The sequence below is a fragment of the Dromiciops gliroides genome, chromosome 4 (genome assembly GCF_019393635.1).
Source record: "Dromiciops gliroides isolate mDroGli1 chromosome 4, mDroGli1.pri, whole genome shotgun sequence".
Taxonomy (NCBI): domain Eukaryota; kingdom Metazoa; phylum Chordata; class Mammalia; order Microbiotheria; family Microbiotheriidae; genus Dromiciops; species Dromiciops gliroides.
The window spans coordinates 177699667-177721621 of NC_057864.1; the positions used below are offsets into that span (position 1 = coordinate 177699667).

Here is a 21955-nt window from a genome sequence, read left to right on the forward strand (position 1 = left end):
ATGCTTCTTCAGTTATAGCACAGGATCAGGCCCCATAACACATGCTCATTCATTCATCGAGTGCCTTCTTGGCATTTGGGATAGTGACAAAACAAAACAAAAAAATAGCTCTGGCCCTTGAGGATGCTACATTCTATTGCTCAACACTTCCTTGATAAATACTATCATGCATTTGTATGGCACCTTACTATGCAAAAAGCACCTTTCCTTGTTGAAATGCACCATGAGAGGGGCAGCTAGATGGCGCAGTGGATAGAGCACTGGCCCTGGAGTCAGGAGTACCTGAGTTCAAATCCGGCCTCAGACACTTAACACTTACTAGCTGTGTGACCCTGGGCAAGTCACTTAACCCCAACTGCCTCACTAAAAAAAAAAAAGAAAGAAATGCACCATGAGCACAATCTAGGAGAGGGTCATCACTCCTGCCTCCCCAGCTGTTTACCTGAGCTCATTTCCCAGCCAACATACCAAGGTTGCAAGGGGGAAAAGAACAGTAGTAGGAACTACCAGGAACAAGAGGGAAGATGAGCTAAGTACAACATGATGATCATTGGGAAGCCCCAGTGGACTCCACAACCCAAGGAAACAAGACATAGGACAGAGAAATATGGAAAAGAGACTCATCAGCTCAGTAGATGAACAAAGGGGGAACCGAAGGTTATCACACACAAAAAGCTGTAACTGGCACCATTTTCAGTATTATATATACCAGCCAGCATGAATGCAAATCAGTAATTGACAAAAGTTTATCACTAGGGTTATGGCCAATTAGGAATTAAAAGCAAAATATGAACATATTATGTTTATTTGGTTTTTGTTTGGTTTTTTCAGGGCAATGGGGGTTAAGTGACTTGCCCAGAGTCACACAGCTAGTAAGTGTCAAGTGTCTGAGGCCGGATTTGAACTCAGGTACTCCTGAATCCAGCCGGTGCTTTATCCACTGCATCACCTAGCCACCCCGAGCATATTATGTTTAAAATGAGGCAGAATGCTACTGCAGACAGAATGATGGGATGGGGGTGGGGGTGGGGGAATCTCACTTAGAGATCACTCCCTATCTCCACAAGTCCAGTAAAGGGGGAAACTGGTATAATTAAACTTCACTATCCCCCTGCTGTAGGAAGCATCATGACACAGTGACAAGTGATGAGCTTGTGACTCATGGGACCTGAGTTTGAATCTCTCCCTGCCATTTCCTTCCTGTGTGACCTTGGGCAGGGCAGGTCCCGGCTTGGGCATCCATTTCCTTATTTGTAAAAGACGAAACCTCTAAGGCCCCTTCAAGCTCGAGATCTATGATCTTATGTTAAGCTATCCTTGAACAGCTACTTGGGAAAGGGAGTTTTACTGGGCATGCCAGAGAAAACTACCTCTTAGGGAGTTCTTAGAGATAAATGAGTCATAACTGGCATCACCGAGGCTATAATGTACTTAGAGTTCAACTTGTCAGAGCTGCTAATATTAATATGGCAAGGGAAATAGAGCTTTTTGGGAAAAACCTCACTTCTGCAATATACCCTCCCAATGTTCAACAATTATATGATCTTGATAACAACCGAATGAAATGAACAGAACAGAGATTAAACCTCCCTCAGTTCCTCCCTCTTCCACCCCACTTCTCTCCCTCTTCTTTTCCCTCTCCCTCACTATATATCCCCTCTGCATCAGAGCTATCAATAATTTGTCAGTTCTTCGCACTACTCCATTAATGCAACCAGTCCAAGAATATGCTTAAAGAAAGAAGCTGGAAACAGTAACATCCTCCCAACCCTTCCCCCAGTACCACACAATGACACACTCAATAGCTCCAACAACCTTTTAATAGGACCATTAGAAGGATGTAACACTGTGCAGCCAAAGTTAACAGCAAGCACAGATGTCTCCATAGTCTATATGGAAGCCCTTGGAAATAAGCAGAGCCACAGTCTAGGCCTCTGCCTGTAGGAATGAAGAAAGATCAACACGCCTCTATCACTCATAGATCCACTGCTGGGCACAGCTCTTGTAATCAACCAGTTCATCAGGATGAAACCACAAGCCGATCTCCTTCTCAGCACTCTCCACTGAATCACTGCCATGAATAATATTCCTGGGACAGAAAGGGCATGAAAGAAAAAAACACCTGTCATATTAGTAATAAAAAAAGGATTAAAAAGCAAAGTCTCATTCCTGCAGCCCCCTTATTCCCACCATTGGCAAGATGCAAAAGAAAGTTGGGGGGGGAGTAGCATCCTCAAGGGCCAGAGCTATTTGTTTGTTTTGTTTTGTCACTATCCCAAATGCCAAGAAGGCACTCAATGAATGAATGAGTATGTGTTATGGGGCCTGATCCTGTGCTATAAGTGAAGGAGCATCAAAAAAAAGAAAGAGAGGTAGTGGGGGAAGTCATTGGGAAATGACTTTTTTTTTTTTGCTGGGCAATGGGGGTTAAGTGACTTGCCCAGGATCACACAGCTAGTAAGTGTCAAGTGTCTGAGGCCGGATTTGAACTCAGGTCCTTCTGAATCCAGGGCCAGTGCTTTACCCACTGCGCCACCTAGCTGCCCCTGACTTTTTTTTTTTTTTATAAAACATACCTTCCCTCCAAGTAGCTCCCAGCTCCAAAGATAAGAAAATTCTCAGATTCCCACTTCTCATTTAAGCTGAACCAAAGTCCAAAAATAGGCTATCCACTGTTTTTTTTACAGTCACAACCTTCCACAAGACTGGCTCAAACACCACTACCACAATGGTACAGTTACAGAGCTAACAAAAACAAAAGATAGTCTGGGGAGCTCTTTGTGGTGCTGACCACTGGGTCCTCTTTATCTTCTGCACGGCTGCCACATATACACACCCAGTGCCTAGTACAGGGCTACATGCACCACAGGCACATAATCATGTTGGTTAGTTGACATAAGATAGAGAGCCCCAGAACCAAGCCACTGGGTGAGAAAGATGTACTAAAAGCCTCCTTCTCATATTACTGCAACCCTGGCACATTTCGATCCCCTGCAGTTGTGCTGAAGGAGCATAAATCCCTTTGACAATAAGCTCAACAAGCACTAAGACCCACCTGCCAACTTGAATACAGAAGTCCCCACGGATAGTGCCTGGTTTGGAATCTGCTGGGTTGGTCTCTCCCAGCATCATTCGACCTGTCTTCACCACATTCAGCCCCTCCCAGACCTTCACAGAGGAAAAAAAAGAGGAAAAAGTCAAGAGAGAAAACTAATCAGTGGGGAAGACCCAGTGGTTGCTGATTACAAAAGCACTCTCCTCTTGCAGAGGACCCTGTGCACAGGTGAGGCCTCCACAAACCCAAGATTCTGATATGTTTAGGAAAGAGTCAGTGAAATCCAGCCAGGATACTGGGGGATGGGCTGGGTGACCTCTCAGCCTCAAATCATAGGCCTTCAGTTCCACAGACAGATCTGTATTATCTGAAATGGGTCAGAGGATTCAGCTAATCTCCATTTCTGAGACTCCTCCAGAACACAGAGTTCCCAGTATATAAGGGAGGACAGTAATAGTAACAACGACTGACAGTTATGGGGCACTTTCAACTTTGCAATGCATTTTCCATACATTACAATCCTGTGATGGTGGGACCAAATCTATGGATTCAGGGCTAGAAGGGATCTTATTGGTCACCTAGTCCAATCCCCTTATTTTATAGATGAGAAAACTAAAATGCAGAGGGGTAAAGTCACTTGGCCAAGGTCACAAAGATGGCTTGAAAAGTCAGGATTACAACCCAAGGCTCTGACTCTAACGCCAATACTGCTTCCCCTTTATCACTAACATCACCACTATCCTCTGAGGAAACTGACATTCAGAGACTTGTCAGGTATCAAAGGAGGGATTCAAACCCAAGTCTCTCTGACTCCAAGTCCAGCACTCTGGCCACTACACCAAGTTGTCCCAGAAGTGGGAATTTATTGTCATTCATCCCAGTCTATTCCCAACATCCCAGCTCACACAAATGGTCCCCACAAATACTCACCATGGCTACCACAGGCCCAGAATGCATGTACTTTACCAAGCCTGCATAGAACGGGCGATCCTTCAGGTCAATGTAGTGCTCTCTGAGAAGATCTTCAGAAGCCTGAACCAAAGAACTGAGTATAAGAACCAAGGCCCGGAAGTGATCTAAGGCACATCAAATCTTCTCCCACCCTTAAAATCATGGCAGACATTTTAGATGCCTGACTGAATCAGAGATGAGGTCAAATCCTAGATAGAAGTGCTAATGGAAGGGAATGGTTATTCATTTCCTTTTAGTTTTGTAATTTAGCACTTAGCAAAGGTGCCTGGCACAGTGCTTAATTAACGTCTATTGAATTGTTTTGTAGTGCTCTTTCTTCTTTTTTCCTTCCTATTTAATATCACTGGACTTGGGTTAATCACAGAAAAGCCCTGAGAGTTTGATATGGAAGACCCTTATTTTACAGTAAGAAACAAATATTAAAGTTAATTTGTATTCTCTGATCATTTGTCAACATCCGAGAAGGATAGTCCAGAAACAAAGCCAGACAGATTTTGTAATTTTCCGGAGCAAATCTAAGGTTGATTTTTATGGCCAATTCCTAATTATTCAAACTGCCAACCTGCATTGTGGAATCTCCAAGCTCCTTGTCTCTCCTTCCATGTTTTTGGGATGGGTGGATCATAACTGGCATGTTTTTGAGGTACGATGATTTCTCAATTTATCTGCACCAAAGAGTGAGTAGAGGAGATATTGGAGCTGAAAAACCTCACTTTCAGAGGTAGGTGGGTGTCCTTTCTCCTTCTTGAGAGCAGATGCTCCCCAAAGGCAGAGCCCATGTCCTCTTTGTGTCCCCCACCATGGCTATAATTCAGGATTCAGCACACAATGGGTGTAGACTGACTGAAAGATCTGGCTGGAATGCAACCTGCCTCAGAAAAGAAAATGGTTTTCTAAAATGATCTATTCTGGGAAGCTCAAAACTACAAACTCAAATATGTCCCAGACTGGGCCAGAAATGTTAGTAATGTACTGGTACATAAGGTTTTAGAAGGATGAGAGGTTTATTAAGAAGCCCTCTACCATGTAGGGTGGGGGGCTTCTTTCAAAGATGAAAAGTCTCAAATATAAACTGGGACAAAGGCACCCAGATACGTGTAGCCCGGTGATATAACAGCAGGCTAGCAAACACTTTCTAGCACTACCTCAAGGAAATTAATGCTCCCTCTTCCCCAAAACAGCATGAAAAGTGAAAAATAATCAGCATCACCTCCCTTCAACCCACTCACATACCTTATTCCTTTCAATACCCCACCCCTGTCCCAGAGGAAAGTATTTCAACCCAACATGCTAAATGAGAGAGTACATTTGCTCAAGAGGGGGAATAATCTACTTACTTGCATGAATTTTAAGCCAACAAGTCGGAATCCTTTTTGTTCAAAGCGCTTAACAATCTCTCCAACCAGGCCCCTCTGGACCCCATCTGGCTTGATGGCAATAAAAGTACGCTCACTGTTAGCCATGACCCTAGAGGTGAGTTGGTTGGGGGAGGGAAATGAGGCTGTAAGTGTCCTGTTTGTATCATTATCCTTCTCAAGTAGATTACACTAAAGCCGATTTAAATCTGTCCTACCAACTCAAAGCTTTTTTATTACAAACCCAGTTCCCTAAATCTGCTAGCTTTAATATCAATTTTTAAAAAAGGAGTATAACATTTCTCTCAATCCCTTGGATCTCACCCCTTTCCTATGTAATTCACTATGTGCTGATCAAACCCTTACCACTTAACTAGCACTGTAATAACTATGGGAAAGAATACAACAGTAGCAACAGATCATCCCTGCCCTGACTTCTTATAGAAATCTATCTATCCTTTTCCCCTTCACTCCCTACCTTAAATTTTATACTCATCTATAGAGGATAACAGGAGTACACATTGAACCAGAAGACAATACAAGGCACTACATAACAAAAAGTGACTTTTAAGTGCTCCATTCAAATCCTATGATGATGCCTCACAGTGCTGAGGTGACCGTGGATGCTATGCCTGGGGAGAGCAAGCTATGACATGACCAACCAAACTGGAATAGATTTGAGTATAGGAGTTAATTATCTGTCTTCCCCTTGGTACCAGTATAGCCAAGTATAGAGTGGCTCATTACCAAGGAGACTATCCAGCAGGTGATGAATTTTTCAACACTTAAGACTTGCTATCTGCATGATGGGAGAAAGGCAGGGGGAGGGGTTAATAGGTGAAATTACAGACCTACCAAATCTATTAATGTAAGAAGAGCTTGTGGTAAACATTCTATTCTATATTCCCATAACATTTAGAGATCCAAGACCTCAGAGTTCAAGTTTAAACCACTCATTTTACAGATGAGGAAACTGAGGGCCAAGGAGGCAAAGTGTCTGGCCCAAAATCACAGAGCTGGTTTGGGACTTAGGTCTCCTTCCTCCCAATCTATCCCTCTTTCTCTTAGAACAAAAGGAAAGATTGCCTAGTTTTAGTTTGGAAATCAAGAGTAAGGACCCTTTTGACTCAGTAATTCCATTACTGGGCATTTTTGTACTTCAAAGACATCAAAGAAAGAGGGAAAGGACCCATGTGCATAAAATATTTATGGTGGCACTTTTTTGTTGTTCCACAGAACTGTAAACAACTTGGGTGCCCCTCAAATAGGGAAGAACTCAACAGACTATGGTATAAGCTAATGGAATATTATTATACCACAAGAAATGATAAAAGGAACTGATTCAGAGAAAGCTGGGAAGAATCATATAAAATGATGTAAAATGAAAAGAGCAAGACCAGGACAATTTGTCCAATGACAACAACATTGCAAAAAAAAACAAATGTGAATGGATTTTTAAAAATCATGATCTGATCAATACAATGACTAATCATTACTCCGAAAGACTCAGGATGATATATTCATATAACCTCTGGACTGAGAAGAGATGGGCTCGAGGTGCAGAATGAGACAAACATTTTCAGCTAATTGATGTTTCTTTTTAGTTTAACTATACTTATTTTACTTTCATGGAGTGCAGCAAGGAAAAATTTGGGAGGGTAGTAATAGTAATACCAAAAAGGGGGGTGGGGGGGGGAATTAGACATTAAAAACACAGAGAAGAGGCAGAAGAAGCAAGTTCAGAATGGACAAGTGAGGCAAGGATGATCATCGTTCTGGGTAAAATTCAATCTATACTTAAAAATAAAAATAAAAACCCTAGATCATATTTAAGAGAGTTAAGTGACCTAATGGAGAAATCATTGGAACTGGGGCCAGAAAAGGTCTGAGCTCAAATGCTGTCTCAGACACCTACTGAGATCCTGAGCCAAGTAACTTAACCTTTGTGTTCCTCAGTTTCTTCATGTGTAAAGTAGGGAAAATAAATAGCACCTACTTCCCAGGGCTGCTGTGAGGATAAAATATTCATAAAGCATCTTAAAGGGATATGTGAATGTTTGTCAATTTCATAAAATAAAGGAACCTTAAGATGAGGGAGGAGAGGAGTTGGGGGGGAAGGACCCAAGCTTATGCTGACATCCTGACTAGCAAAGAAAAGAATGTTGCCTGGGTGTGGATACAGGTGGAGGCCCATGTGACCCTGTGCCAGTCATTTCGCCTCAGTATGCCTCGGTTTCTACATTTGTAAAATATCAGTGCTGAGTCAGCTTAGTCCCCTCAGGTCCCATTCAGCTCCAGACCCACAAAGCTACGACTCCAATGGGAACCCCACGGCCCTGGGTATAGGGGTATCCCCGAGTCCCAGCCCAGGGATCAAAATCTGGCCCCGATCACGGGCGATGCGGGTTTTTTTTTTTTTTACATATAAGGTATTTTATTTTTTCCGTTACATGTAAAGATAGTTCTCAGCTTTTGTTTATACAAGCTTTACAATTTCAGATTTTTCTCTCTCCCTCCCTCCCCCCTCCCCCCTCCCCTAGACAGCAGGTAATCTGACATAGGTTATATCTATATATCTATATACACAGGGCGATGCGGTTTTAATGTGGGGACAGGCCGGAGAAGAATCGGAGTGGGGCTCAGATTGCGCCCCGATAACCCCCACCGACTAGGGCTCCCTGAGCCCTTGACCTCCACAACCCTAGAGCCGCCCCTCACCTAAACCCGCAGGCTAGGCCCGCGCCCCGGTTCCACTTGCCTGGAAGATGCCCTGGCCCCAAGTGGTCCCCAGCGAACCAATCACGGAACGCTTCCTCTTAGGTTTAGGGATCCAGGGAGTCAATTCTGAAGAGCACCGGACTGTTCCCTTTACTCCCCGCCCCCTTAGCGTTGTCTGCGTAAAGAGGACACCATTTTCTGATGCCCTCCTGAGGGTAACTACTTCCTGTGGAGGCCGCATTTCCTGTTCCGTCCAAGTAGGGAAAAGGGTGGGGTGGGTGTTTTGGCTTTCTACCTTCCTCCGCAGCCTTTCTTAATCTCTGCTGCTCTGGCCGCCTCCCTCCCGCGGGCTTTGCCCTTCCTCACGGTCCTGAGGCCTGCATGGCGTCGTCATCCCTGGCTCAGGCCTCGGCACTCGTGGTGTCTCGGCGCGTGGTGTCCCGGGCTCACCTTCAGAGCTTCCCCCTCCCAACTTCCTGGCTTCCTGATCTTCCTCTTCCCCGTCCCGGACCTTCCTTCACCCTCCCCTGCGGCGGCTTGTTCTTTGTCTGAATCTGAGCTGCTTCCGGTCTTCCAGCTGTTGCCCCTCCTCCACGCGTCCTTACGTGATTGACCTTCTATCGGTGCTGTGTAGAAATAGGTACACGTGTATTTATGCGTATACACACACAGGTCTTGTTGCAGTTTTAATAGCTTCATTGTAAGTGGGGATTATGTCATTCTTTGTGCTGAATCCTCAGTGCCTAAAAAGACACCTGTTATATTGGTGTAGCTAATAGAGTCAAAAAAGATCCGAGTTCAAGTTCGACAGCAGACACAAGTTGTATGACCCTGGGCAAGTCACTAAGCCTTTCCTGCATAAAACTAGAAGGAAATGGGAAGCTAGGCCAATACCATTGCCAAGTAGACTTCATGCACAGTTTGTCCACGGAGCCACAAATTGTCAAACGGGATTCAGCAATGACAACTTATTGATTGCTCGCTGTTCCCCAAATGTGAGATTCCATCTCTGACCTTGATGCCTTTGCACAGGCTGTCTCTTGTGTATGGAATACAATTCCATCTTATCTCATAGAATTCTTCCTTTTCTTCAAAGACCCACTCATGAAATTATTATCTGTGTACTTATATGTGAATCGATTCAAGCATTTATAAAGTGCCTACTATGTGCCAGCTGCTGATGATGCAAAGTATTAAACTGCTTGTTCCTTGGCTTACATTCCATCATGGGAAACAAGATGTACGCATAAATGACAATGTAAAATATATGTAAAGTAAAGGAACAGTAATTGGGGGAAAAAGGAGTTGGGGAAGAGACTGCCATAGGGGGAAAATTAAGAATAGTCTTTGTGGTAGAACAAGCTGAGCTTTTATGGAAACTAGGTATTTAATAAGGCAGAGGCCCAAAAAAAGGCACAGTAACGAGAGGTAGAATATCATATATAAGGTACAGGAAAAAATGGCAGTATGGCTGAATTCCAGAATTTGTGAAGGGGAATAATGTCTAATATGTCTGGAATGGTAGGTCAGTAGTAGATCAGGAAGTATTTTAAAAGCCAATCAGTGGGCAGTTAGGCGGCACAGTGGATAAAGCACTAGCCCTGGATTCAGGAGGACCTGAGTTTAAATCTGGCCTCAGACACTTGACAGTTACTAGTTGTGTGACCCTGGACAGGTCACTTAACTCTCATTGCCCGGCAAAAATAAATTTAAAAAAAAAGCCAATCAAAGAAGTTTATATTTGATCTTGGAAGCAAGCGATAAGGGACCTTTTTGAGCAGGGAGTGATATGGTTAGACCCATGCTTTGGAAACTTAGAAGGGGAAGAAATGAAACACCAAAACCAATTCAGATATTTTTGGAATAGTATGGACTAGGTGACCTAGGTCTGAACTAAGATTTGAATGAAGACCCCTGCAGCCTCTCATCCCCAGTAGAATAAGGGGCCTTCATGATTGCCATTGGCCTAAGACAGTGCTTTGCACATAATAGATGCTAAGGTTTATTGAATGTAATCTGTTGAGGGTAATGCCATCCTTCTAGTGCATCTAAATTTACAAATTCAGAGTCATCCTGGACTCTTCACCTCCTTAATTAACTCTATGGTCCAAATTCCAGCCAAATGGACTATTAGTTATTCTTTGATTTCAACAATTTCCAACATCTGTATGTTCATGTAAATTGTTCCCCAATCATGGAATGCTTTCACTAAAAACTTAAGCTTCCTCTCAGGCTCAGCCCAGGTACAACAGCCTCCACAAAACTTTCCCTGATGCTCCCAGTTTTTAGTATTCTCTCTCTCAATTTATCTTATACTGTATTTTTTTTTAATATCTTGTATTTTACCACCACTGCCCCCTTTCAAGGAGAATGTAAGAACCTAAATGAAGAAACTGTTTTGTTTTTGTTTTTGAATGCCCAGTATTTGGTATATTGTTGAAATAGATGCCTAACAAACGTTAATTCAATAGAAACTAAATCGATTGATGTGCTGAATTGTAGAGTGCATGAAGGAGGAAAATATGAAACAATTCTCATTCAAATGAAGCCTGATTATTAAGGGTTTTAAATGCCAGGCTAAGGAATGTGTGTTTTCTACTAGAAATTAGACCTGTGCTTTAAGGTAGCTATGTAAAGGATGAATTAGAGAAGGGAAAGGTAAGGCAGGGAGGTCAGTTGAAGGAGAAGTGATGGCCTAAATTAGGTCATTAAAGAATCCAGTGAAGGTTTTTTAAGAATTTACTCTGGTTATCTTGATGGGGCATGAGTGGTGGAAACAGAATATTAGTTCATGGGCTCTCGCCCATTGGTTTCTGTTTCCTTGAAGTCATGGACTTAAAGATTATTAAGGCTAAGGGTAATCTGGTTAAGTCTCTGTTCCAGGCTTGACAGGTTATTGGTTCTAGTAAAAATTGATATAAGAATATTATTTTTGGTGTTTTCATATTGCAGAAAGTTTGGATGGAGAGGGTGCAGATAGGCCCTGGAGCAGAGAAGATTTGTGGACTCAGGTTAGTAGCTGCAAATAAACTGTAGTGACAGGAAGAAGTTGGAAGCCAGGCCCCCTTCCAATTTTCAATAACTCTTTATTTACTGGTTCCTTCCCTGCTGCCTATAAATATACCTATCCTGGAGAAATCCTTTACTAGATCCTATTGTCCTACATCTCTTCTCCCTTTTTCAGCCAAAGAAAAAGCCACTTATGCTTCTTGCTTGTATTTTCTTCTTATTTCTCAATCTTTTGCAATATTGCTTTCAATATCATTCAACTGAAACTGCTTTCTTCAAACTAAGATGGGGGGACAATGAGGGTTAAGTGACTTGCCCAGGGCCACACAGCTAGTGCCCCCTCTAAGAATCTTTCAGTAACCAAATCTAAAGGTCTTTTCTCAGTCCTCATGTTTCGGGAATTCTCTGCAGAATTGATCACCCATTGGATATTCTCTCCTAGCTCATGTTCTGGCAGTCTAACTGTTCCTTCTCAACCTATTTTGTAGTACTATGACCATATCACAATCCCTAAAAGTAGGTGTAACCCTAGAGTCTGTCCTAGATCCTCTTTTATATTCTAGACTCTCACTTAGTGACCACGAGTCACTTGGAGTCACTCCAAGGGTTAAATTATCATCCGTCTATAGATGACTCCTATAATTACAGATATGTGTATATGTAGACAGAAGCAGGTAGACTGCTGCCAGTCTTACATCACCAACTGTCTATTTGAACATTTCAAGATAAATATCCTAAAGCCAGTTAACTAGCATTTACTAAGTACCTATTATGTGCCAGGAACTATGTTAAGCACTAGGGATACACAAAAGGATAAAAGGCAAAGAGATTTTTCAAACTCAAAAAGTTCAGAATAAGGGCAGCTAGGTGGTGCAGTAGATAGAGCACCAGCCCTAGATTCAGGAGGACCTGAGTTCAAATTGTGAGATTTGAAATTTAGAGCATTAAACTCCCCTTTGAACTTTTTCCTTATATATCTCCCAGGCCAGTAAGAAAAGGAAGCCTCTGAGGTTTAATCAGAGAGGGATTAGCTTTTATTGTTTAGATAACAAACAGGTGATACCAGTTAGGGAAATAAGAAAATAGAACTACAAATGAATACTCTTAGATCTACGCTTAGTCTATATTCTTTTATAAAACTCACTGAATCCCAAAACTGCCTGCCAAGCCGAGAACTAGAGCCGTTCATCACCAGAACGCGCCAGAAGGTGCCGTCACGGCTAAACTGAGAAGCCGGAGTGTGCCAGACTGAGTGAGAACTTCAGTTCTACTACTTAGTTTTAAGTTGGCTTCCTAGAAGTATCACGTGCTTGGCCACGCTCTCCCGGGCAGCAGTAGGCGCATGGCTGTTCCTCACGGTCTCCTCCCCAAAAGGGGAGGTCCTTCAAAAGCCGATTTACCACAAAATCCAGCCTCAGATACTTGATACTTACTAGCTGTGTGACCCTGGGCAAGTCACTTAGCCCTCATTGCCCCACAAAAACAAAACAAAAAAGTCCAGAATAGAATTAATTATCTTTATGCCCACACCCATCCCTTCTTTATACCTTCCCTATTTTTGCCAAGGGCATAAAAATATTTTTGTTTTCCAACTTTGTAACCTCAGTATTATCCTCAGCTCTTCTCTCTCATTCATTCCATATATCTCTTGAGTTGCCAAATATTGCCAATTTTTTTTAGAATTTTATTTTCCAAATTACATGTAAAAACAAATTTTGACATCAATTTTTTAAAACTTTGTGCTCCAACCTCCCTTCCTCCCTCCCTTCCCACTCCCCCTCCCAAAGAACTCAAGCAATTCAATATAAGCTATACACAAGCAATCATGCAAAACATCTCCACATTACCCAAATTGTGAAAGAAAACAGACAAAAACAAAACTTCAGATTAAGGAACTATAAAAAAAAATTATGCTTCAATCTGTTTTCAGATACCATCAGTTCTTTCTCTGTAGATGGATTGCAATTTTCATAAGTCCTTCAGCGTTATGTTGGATCATTGCATTACTAAAAACAACCAAGTCCTTCACAGCAAATCATCTTACACTATTGCTGTTCCCAGATACTTCTACCTGTAAGCAACACATTCCCTCTTGTGGCATTGATTTGTGGCATTCTCTCCAGTACTTGAATTACTGGCTTAACCATCCAAACAATTATACCTGAATTCAAAACTCAAAACAATATAAATTACAGTCCCAAAATATTTTATCTTAAATAGCAAACCTCTACTCTCATGAAATTGCAATGAGCAAAAAAAGATTTACCAGGACACACACATGAGTTGCTTGGTTTTTCTTTCCTTCTTCTCAGGTTTAAACTTTATCCTGGTGTAAAGATCAGTCATTAGAAATTACTTCTATACAATAAGCAGCCTTATAAATCCTCAGCAAAACCATTCTTTGTAACAAGCTCTTTTCTGGCAAGTTTACAAATTTTTAAAAATCTAGAAGGCCTTTTTCTGTTCAATGATTTACCAGCTTCCAATGCTTTCCTCTGTGTCTTAGAGGAAACAACAACTATACCAATTTTTGTTAAAACCATCAATTGCTTTGTTTCCAATAATTTTAACACAATTTTAACACATATACATCAATTTTAAAATAACTTTAAAACTTTAACAGTATACTCTTTGGTTCCTTCCAGAATTCACAAACCTTGAAATGGCAGGTGAACACTTAAAGTGGCAGTGCACCTTAAATATACTCCCCCCCTTTTTTTTTCAAGATTCCAAATTATTTGAACAGTCAGTACAAAACAACACAGTTTTCTTTCTATCTGTTTTTACCAAAAGTTTAAAATACTCTGGACAGTTTTTTAAGATTTTCTAAACATTTTCTCTCTTACTCACCCACTCACAGCTCTGGTGCTGCACAGCCAGCTAGCACCTGAGGTGTGGGGGGGGAGGTGGCAGGGAGTCATCGATGCAAGTCATGCTAGACTAGAGATCATTTTTCATTACAACTTTTACACATTACAAATAGTTCCTGATTTTTTAACCATTCCACTACAAAAGATTTCAAAGTAGCAGCATTTTCAAACCAGCTTTTACAATGTTCATCTAAGGCTATGAATGCCTAGCAAAGAAGTTACATCCTGGTTCCAAATTCAAACTCTTAAGTAGACACACACCTGTAAAGATATCCAGAAGTCAGAAACTTCCCTTCCCTACTTTCAGAGCCTGGCTTTCACTGTGAAAGGCTACAGGGGTACAACCAAAAATTCCCCACAGATTGTACAACACAATTACAACATTTGACAGACATAAATGCACAAGACAACAAGCATGCTAGCAGCTGTACACAGACAAGCAAACAGCCATACCTTAAATCTTTCTCTTGCAAATAAGTCCTTTTTACCCATGTCCAACTTTTTACCTTTTTTTCCAAATTTTTAAGGATACACCTGAGGGGTTATGCAGAATGTTTTCTCTCCCTGTCCCTTTAAGGTAGGTTGGGCTAAGACCGTACCTGAGAAAAATCCTACCTCAAACCTTGGGAGCCCACCCAAAGTGACTGAGGTTTCTGAGGCAACAGAGAGGAAAAACACAATGCATACTCCATGCCAGAGAACCCAAGAGCCGAATGAGGGGATTGCTGTGGTCGGTATTGCAATAAAACACCACCCGTTTTCTTTTTCAGGTCAGTGCTATCAGACTTGTTTCAATTTGTCCCTTAATTCTCCTCTCTCTTAAAGTCATTTGTTTCTTTTTGGCTACATCCAATTTTCTCCTTACTCCCTTCTCCCAATTTGTCAAAATTTCCTGACCCATCTGTAACCTCCCAGAAGTTACCGACACCGCACCTGTGTCCACATGGGTATCCATTAAAACAGCAAAGAACAGGGGCAGCTAGGTGGCACAGTGGATAGAGCACCGGCCCTGGAGTCAGGAGTACCTGAGTTCAAATCCGACCTCAGACACATAACACTTACTAGCAGTGTGACCCTGGGGAAGACACTTAACCCCAATTGCCTCACTAAAAACAAAACAAAACAGCAAAGAACCCAATCCAGGGCATCCCCCAGACTGCTGGGTCTTGCCGAAAGGGCACTTCCTTTCTTCCCTTTTCAGGAAAAAAAAAAAAAGAAATCCCTCAGGGTAAATCGCTTGATCCCAGATCAACAAGAAATACCCCCACTTGCTTTGGTGAGCCAACCAGACTCCCAAATGAGCCAAAAACCTGGGTGCAGGAGTTAAAGGCAGATACCAAATTTACCTTAATGAGATCTCACCCAACTTCTTTCAAAAAAGGAAAAAGAATTTGAGTCTGGGACTTGAAGTCACACGGGGCACCAAATGATGTGGGCTAGAATTTGGGGTCAAGGAAGCAAAAAAGGGTTAATAGAAAAATCTAAGACCCAAGCTCTAGTACAGATATTAGCTCTAAAAAGGAGTCAGATCCCAGTTAATGGATAACTTATGTTAGGTTCTCATACCCATAGTGATCAACATCCATAACGGACCAGAACGGGTCAGGTCAAAATAACAATAAAGGAAAAAGACAACCTATAGAAATTCTAATGAAAAAATTATTATATTTTGAAACTAGCCATGGAAATCAGAAAGAGACATACGCAGAAAAGGCCAAATTTGTCCCCAGATTCACCTTATGATGTGTAAACCCCCAAAACACACCTCCACTGAAAAAGGTACCCGCCTCAGTGGTTGGCTTAAGACCCCCAGGAACTCCAAATTAGGATAAGCCCTCCCTTGTAACACCCCTATGTGGAGAATATTATAATGAGAAGGACAGGCCCTCCCCAGTACCTCCCCAAGGTAGAGATTATTATAATGAGACTGATAATCGATTTATCCATACTATAAATATTACTGTCTTTCCTTTCCACTTTTATGGTTCTCTCCCTGTGGCCACCCACAGTATTGCAATAAAACTTGGGAAACTGAGTCACTGAGTCTTGTAATTCTTTTGGGACGACTCACAATCAATTTGACCCCACATTCTGGCCCACATCAGTTTGACCTTTCCCCCCTCCCCTTTCCTCTTGCTCTTGGAACATATATCCATACTTTGATCACATACTGAACACACATGCTGGGTGAGACAGGATTTGATGTTAGATTGTGAGCTCACCCTGTGCACGAGGGGACCCCCCCTTCTCAAAACTTCCATAAAAATCCAACTCATGAGCCCATTAGTGTGCTCCTCATCCCTTGCGTGGGGTCGCCCATTCTCATGAGAATGTAATAAATCTGCCTCTGCTTGACTTGGTGGTCTCCTCGAGTTATTTGGGTAAACTGAGGCAATTTTGTCCCAAACAATGATCAAAGCACAATCTGCAAGAGAGGGATTGGATCCAGGGCACAAAGTAGGGGGATTGGTGTCTGCAAGAAGGACTACCTCTTCCTCCAAGACTGGAACAGAGTGGTATGCTGTTGAGGTGACTGGGAAGAAGCAGCTCATGGTGGATGGGATCGCCTCAGTATTTTTTAGTATAATATTTGGCCAGAACCTCTGTTGAGAGGGAGGGTGGCAGTATGAGTAGCTTGAGAGAATGTTTGGAACAGGCATTGAAGGAGCAAGATAGAGACAATCAGGGAAGAGCAAAAGGATTGGTGTGCAGCAGTGAGGGCCTGATTTAGGCCACAAACACATTGATAATGGAGTCAGGGGTCATTGAATTTGTGATCAAAGAGAGGAATTAAATTCCTGACTTGATGGATGGAGAGAATGTGCTGAGATAGACTAAAAACTCTTAATCATAAAGAGGTGGAGTTACCTTGAGTTGAACTTGGAGATAAGTGCCTAAAGGGACATCAACTAGGTTGAAATCTCCAAGTATAATGAAATAGGTTGGGGGAGAGAGAGAAACTGTGAGCTAGGTACTGAATTCCTTGGAAAAGGAAGGAGAGTGACCTGGAATCCAATAGATCATAGCAATAACACTATACCCAATAATAGAGAATCTCCAAGGATGGGAGGTTGACAAGTGATGACAAAGCAAGTATAGAGATGAAGGAGTCTGCCATCTCAGCAATCAGCCCTGGAGAAGGTACACAGTCTCTTCTATAAAAGCTTGATTTCCATGAGTACAAAAGAATGAAAAGAAGAGACTGAAGGTGAAAATTTTTGGTTTCGGGTAATAATAGGATTGGATTTCAGAGGGCTCAGGCAAGTTGAGTCAACAAACATTTATTAAGATATGTACTAGGCACGGTGCTTAGTTTGGGGGGTGGGGGGGGTGGGGCGGTACAACAAAAGACAAAAACAGTCCCTGCCCTCAAGGAGATCACAATCTAATCTGAGAAACAACATGCAACCAACTATTTACAAATGCATTAAGGGGATCAGGCCAGTGGGATTTATCTGAGACTTGAAAGAAGCTGAGATAAGGAGGGAGAGAATTCTACACATGGAAGACCGACAGTGAAAATGCCCAGAATTGGGAGGAGTAACTTGTTCCCAGAACAGCAAAAGGTATTCATAGAGTATATAAAGGAGAGGAGAGTATTAAAAATACTGCAAAGCTAAGAAGAGCCCAGCTTGTGAAGGACTTTAAAAGCCAAACACGATTTTCAATTTGATCCTGGAGGTAACAGGAAGCTACTAGGATATGTGTGGAGGTGGGGGGATGATGGCATGGTCAGATCTGTGCTTTAGGAAGATCACTTTAATAGCCAAGTAGAGGATGCATTGTAGCTTGGAGAGACTTGAAACAGGGAGAACAACTGAGAACTACAAATTTACTGAGAACTGACTGATCCCCCACCTGCTCTCCATTCTCAGGCCAATGAATTGCCTGGGGCTAACCAATCTTTGTCAATTCCAGACTCTTGATTGACTTATGGACCTCTCACCCCACCCTCCTACAAGAAAACTATCTCCTTCCAGTGATTCCCCACCTTACTCCTTGGACTTTATGTTATTATGTAAAAGAGTCTTAAGTAGCATCTATACTTAACTCAGGAGCAGTTTATAGTTTCTTTTGTCAAAGGTTCATTTATCAGGGCAGATAGGTGGCACAAGTGGATTGAGCACTGGCCCTGGAGTCAGGAGGACCTGAGTTCAAATACAGCCTTAGACATTTGACACTTACTAGCTGTGTGACCCTGGGCAAGTCACTTAATCCCACTTGCCTCAATAACAAAAAAAACAAAAAAAAAGCCAGATCTAAGGTTCATTTACAATAAGTAGTGGTACATGACTCTGGAGAGCCACCCTTTTGTTCTGTTACCCCATAAAAGCCCTGTCCTCAGTTCTCATCTTTGGGTATTCCTTGTTTCTTGCTTTGCAATACCGTGAGCTATAGTTCCTTTGCCCCAATTAAAGACCTTATTTTCTCCTATATTGATTGTTTCCTTAATTTACAGGTTAACACAACCAACAGGCTATTACAATAGTCCAGGCTTGAGGTGATAAGAGCCTTCACCAAATTGGCAGAACTGTTAGTGGAAAGGAAGTCTATACAAGAAGGTAGCATTGACCCGACTTGGCAACAAATTGGATATAGAGGATGAGAGAGAATGAGGAGTCAAGCATGGCACCTAGGTTTTGAGCCTGGGTGACTGGGAGAAGAAGCCATGGGGAATACTGGGATTCAACTGAATGAGGATGAGAGTATGAAGAGAGATACAAAAGAAGTGAGGTTTTCACTTAAGAAATGACAGCTCTGAATCATAGATAAGGGAAACAGGAGGTATGAATTGACTAACCTTAGAACTACTACCAGTTGGTTAAAGCCTGGACCACCTAAGGGTACTATGATGATGGAGTGCAAATCATCAAGATCCCTAACCTAAGTGTCACACTCAAATCCTCAATGTCAGTCACCTCACATAGGCACTCAGTTGCCAAATCTTTTCATTAATACTCCTCCAAAATGGTTTCAGAAAAACCTAGAAGACTTATATGAACTGATGCAAAGTGAAGTGAGAAGAACCTGGAAAACAATGTTCACAGTATCAGCAATATTGTAAAGGTCATCATCATCAAAGGACTAAGTAACTGATTAATACTATTGACCCACCACAATTCCAATGGACTCATGATGATAAATGCTCTCCACCTCTAGATTTATATCAATGGACTCAGAGTACAGTTTGAAGCATATTTTTTTCTCTTTTTTTAGGACATGTTTTTCATGATTTCATAGATGCAATAAGCATTTTCTTTCTTCCTTTCTCAATGGGTGATGGGAGGAAAAGAATTTGGAACTGAAAATAAAACTTGAAAAAATGAATGCCTCCCCAACATTACTCTTCTATGTCCCATTATCTCTACTCACACACAACCACCACCCTAGTTCAGGCCCTCAAGAATTCTTATCTGGACTATTAGGACAACTCTGAATTGATCTCCTGCCTCTAGTCTTTCTCCTCTCCAATCTGTGCTTCATATGACTGCCAAACTGATTTCCTAAAGCATAAACCTGACCCTCTTGCTGCCTGACTTGATGAACTCTAATAACTCCAAGATCAAATATAAACTCTTTGGTATTTAAAGTCCTTCACAACCTGGTCCTGTTTTTCCTTTTTAAACTTTTTTCTTTTTTTATTGGACTTAATCACACACGCCAAAAAAACACACAAAAAAAACCCTTTAAGAATACAAAGAACATATACATGACCAACAAAGTCCAGCAGCAAGAGATAGAAAGAGAAATTCCACTTAAAGTAACAGTAGATAATATAAAATACTTGGGAGTCTACTTGCCAAGACAAACCCAGTATCTCTATGAACACAATGACCAAACACTTTTCACACAAATCAAATCAGATCTAAATAATTGGAAAGATCAATTGCTCATGGATAAGCAGAGTTAATATAGTAAAAATGACAATTCTACCTAAATTAATTTACTTATTCAGTGGCATACCAATCAGACTACTTAAAAATTATTTTATAGAGCTAGAAAAAATAATAACAAAATTCATCTGGAAAAACAAAAAGTCAATAATATCAAGGGAAATAATGAAGAATACAAAGAACAGAAAGCAGGATTGTATGAAGCTGAACTGTTATGTATATGATTTTATACCAGTATATTTATATATGTGACTATATATATGTGTGTGTGTATATGTATATATATATGTGTGTGTGTGTGTGTGTATATATATATATATATATATATATATATATATATATATATATACACACGCACACATATTTTATGTTATGGGGAAAATGGAGAAGGGGGTTTGGGTAGAGGATTAGGGGTTTGGGGTTCTTAGGAATTCCTCTTTAAAGAATTACACCCTTGGGGCAACTAGGTGGCACAGTGGATAGAGCATCGGCCCTAGATTCAGGAGGACCAGAGTTCAAATCTGGCCTCACACACTTGACACTTACTAGCTGTGTGACCCTGGGCAAGTCACAACCCCAATTGCCTCACCAAAAAAAAAAAAAAAGAATCACACCCTCTTGCACACAAAAGCAGTTAGAATAAGATAGTAGTTTATTTAGGGGGAAGGGAAGGGAATGGAAACCATTGGACTTCTCATGGGGAGAAAGGCATGGCACAGAGGTGACTGAGATACCAATCTCCTTGAGCAGGAGACAGGTAGATACTTTTAAGAGAACTGATGGGGGTGATCATCTGACTGGCTGGAGGAGTTGGGTGAGGGGTGGCTGCAGATCTCTCAAACCATCTCCTCAGGACACAAAGGCAGCAGTCAGGGTTGAGGGAGACTAGAATGAAGGGTGGAGGTCCCAAAGCTAGTTCAGTCCAATCTGGTTCCACTTATCTCTTTAGGTGTGTCTGTCCTTTGGATTCATTTCTCAAGAAGAAGGTTCTTTGCTCTGGGCCCATAACATATATTTGTAACTTATTTATAAATATATATGGAAGCAAGGTAGTAATAAAACTCTATTGTAATCCCCTTCTGTACCCTTTTCTTCCAAGCATTAAAAAAAAATGTTTTGTTGATGTTCTTTTTTTTTACATCTGTAACCATTTCCATTCCACCCCACCCTACCCCTTGAACAGAAGTCCCCTGCTTTCTTTTTGTTGTTGTTGTTTTTGTTTGGGTTTTTGTTTTTTTTTGCAGGGCAATGAGGGTTGAGTGTGAAGTGTGAAGTAAGTGCGAAGTGTCTGAGGCTGAATTTGAACTCAGGTTCTCCTGAATCCAGGGCTGGTGCTCTATCCACAGCACCACCTAGCTGCCCCCCAGCCTTGTTACAGATATGTGTAGCTATGAGGAAATAGGTAATGGTTTCCTATCAATAAGGATATAACAGTTACCATTCAAATTACACTCCTCAGGACCTGTTTGAGGCAAAAGGTCTCAGTCCCCTTCCTTCCCCTCCAGCAAACAAGATCACATGGTTCAAGGAGCCTTGACCTGGTCTCAATTAGGTCCTCTCCTGGGTTGTGTCAATATAAGGGAAGATTGAAGAAATGCCCCTGTGTCACCTCCCCCATTGGCTAAGAACCCAAATAATAATTATGGAAATTAGGGTTAGGAATACTGTGTTCTGGTTAGCTAGTTTTTGCACGTAGATTGTAACCCTTTGAATAATTGGGCCAGTGATGAAAAAAGGGAGGGTCCATTCACGTTAGGGACTAGGGTTTAAAACAGGGCCTGCAAGCCCCCATTCTTTGCACCCACCAGCTGAACACTGGGTTGCCCATTCTCACGAGAATGACAATAAATGAGCCTTTGACATATCACCACCACTGAGTTCCAGAAAATTACTGAGCAGGAGTCATTTTCCTCACAGTAGCCATATTTGAACTTAACTTTCCAAGTTTGAGCTGACTACATTTCCCCTCTCAGAGCTCTAAGGATATCCCTGAGGAGTTAGGGGACTACTTTTCTGCCTTTGGCTTAAGCCCCCATTCCAAGTATATTTTTCTACTATTAGCCACCAAAAAATAGTATCCCA

The 21955-nt window shown here is 41.7% G+C and overlaps 1 protein-coding gene across 5 annotated transcripts; it reads right to left on the minus strand.

Annotated features, from left to right (window-relative positions):
* Window positions 1-1801: 1801 nt before the first annotated feature.
* On the minus strand, window positions 1802-8651 carry NME1 (NME/NM23 nucleoside diphosphate kinase 1). 5 transcript variants are annotated; one of them, XM_044001824.1, is made up of 5 exons: window positions 8551-8651; window positions 5365-5494; window positions 3986-4087; window positions 3056-3168; window positions 1802-2089 (listed from the first exon to the last, which is right to left on the minus strand). In XM_044001824.1, the coding sequence occupies exons 2-5, from the start codon at window positions 5488-5490 to the stop codon at window positions 1972-1974; spliced, it is 459 nt and encodes a 152-aa protein (XP_043857759.1). In that variant the 5' UTR covers window positions 5491-5494; window positions 8551-8651; the 3' UTR covers window positions 1802-1971. The 5 variants fall into 5 exon arrangements, with proteins under 5 accessions (XP_043857759.1, XP_043857756.1, XP_043857758.1 ...); XM_044001821.1 differs by having other exon boundaries at window positions 8396-8599; XM_044001823.1 differs by lacking the exon at window positions 8551-8651 and adding an exon at window positions 8101-8301.
* Between the last annotated feature and the right edge of the window lie 13304 nt (window positions 8652-21955).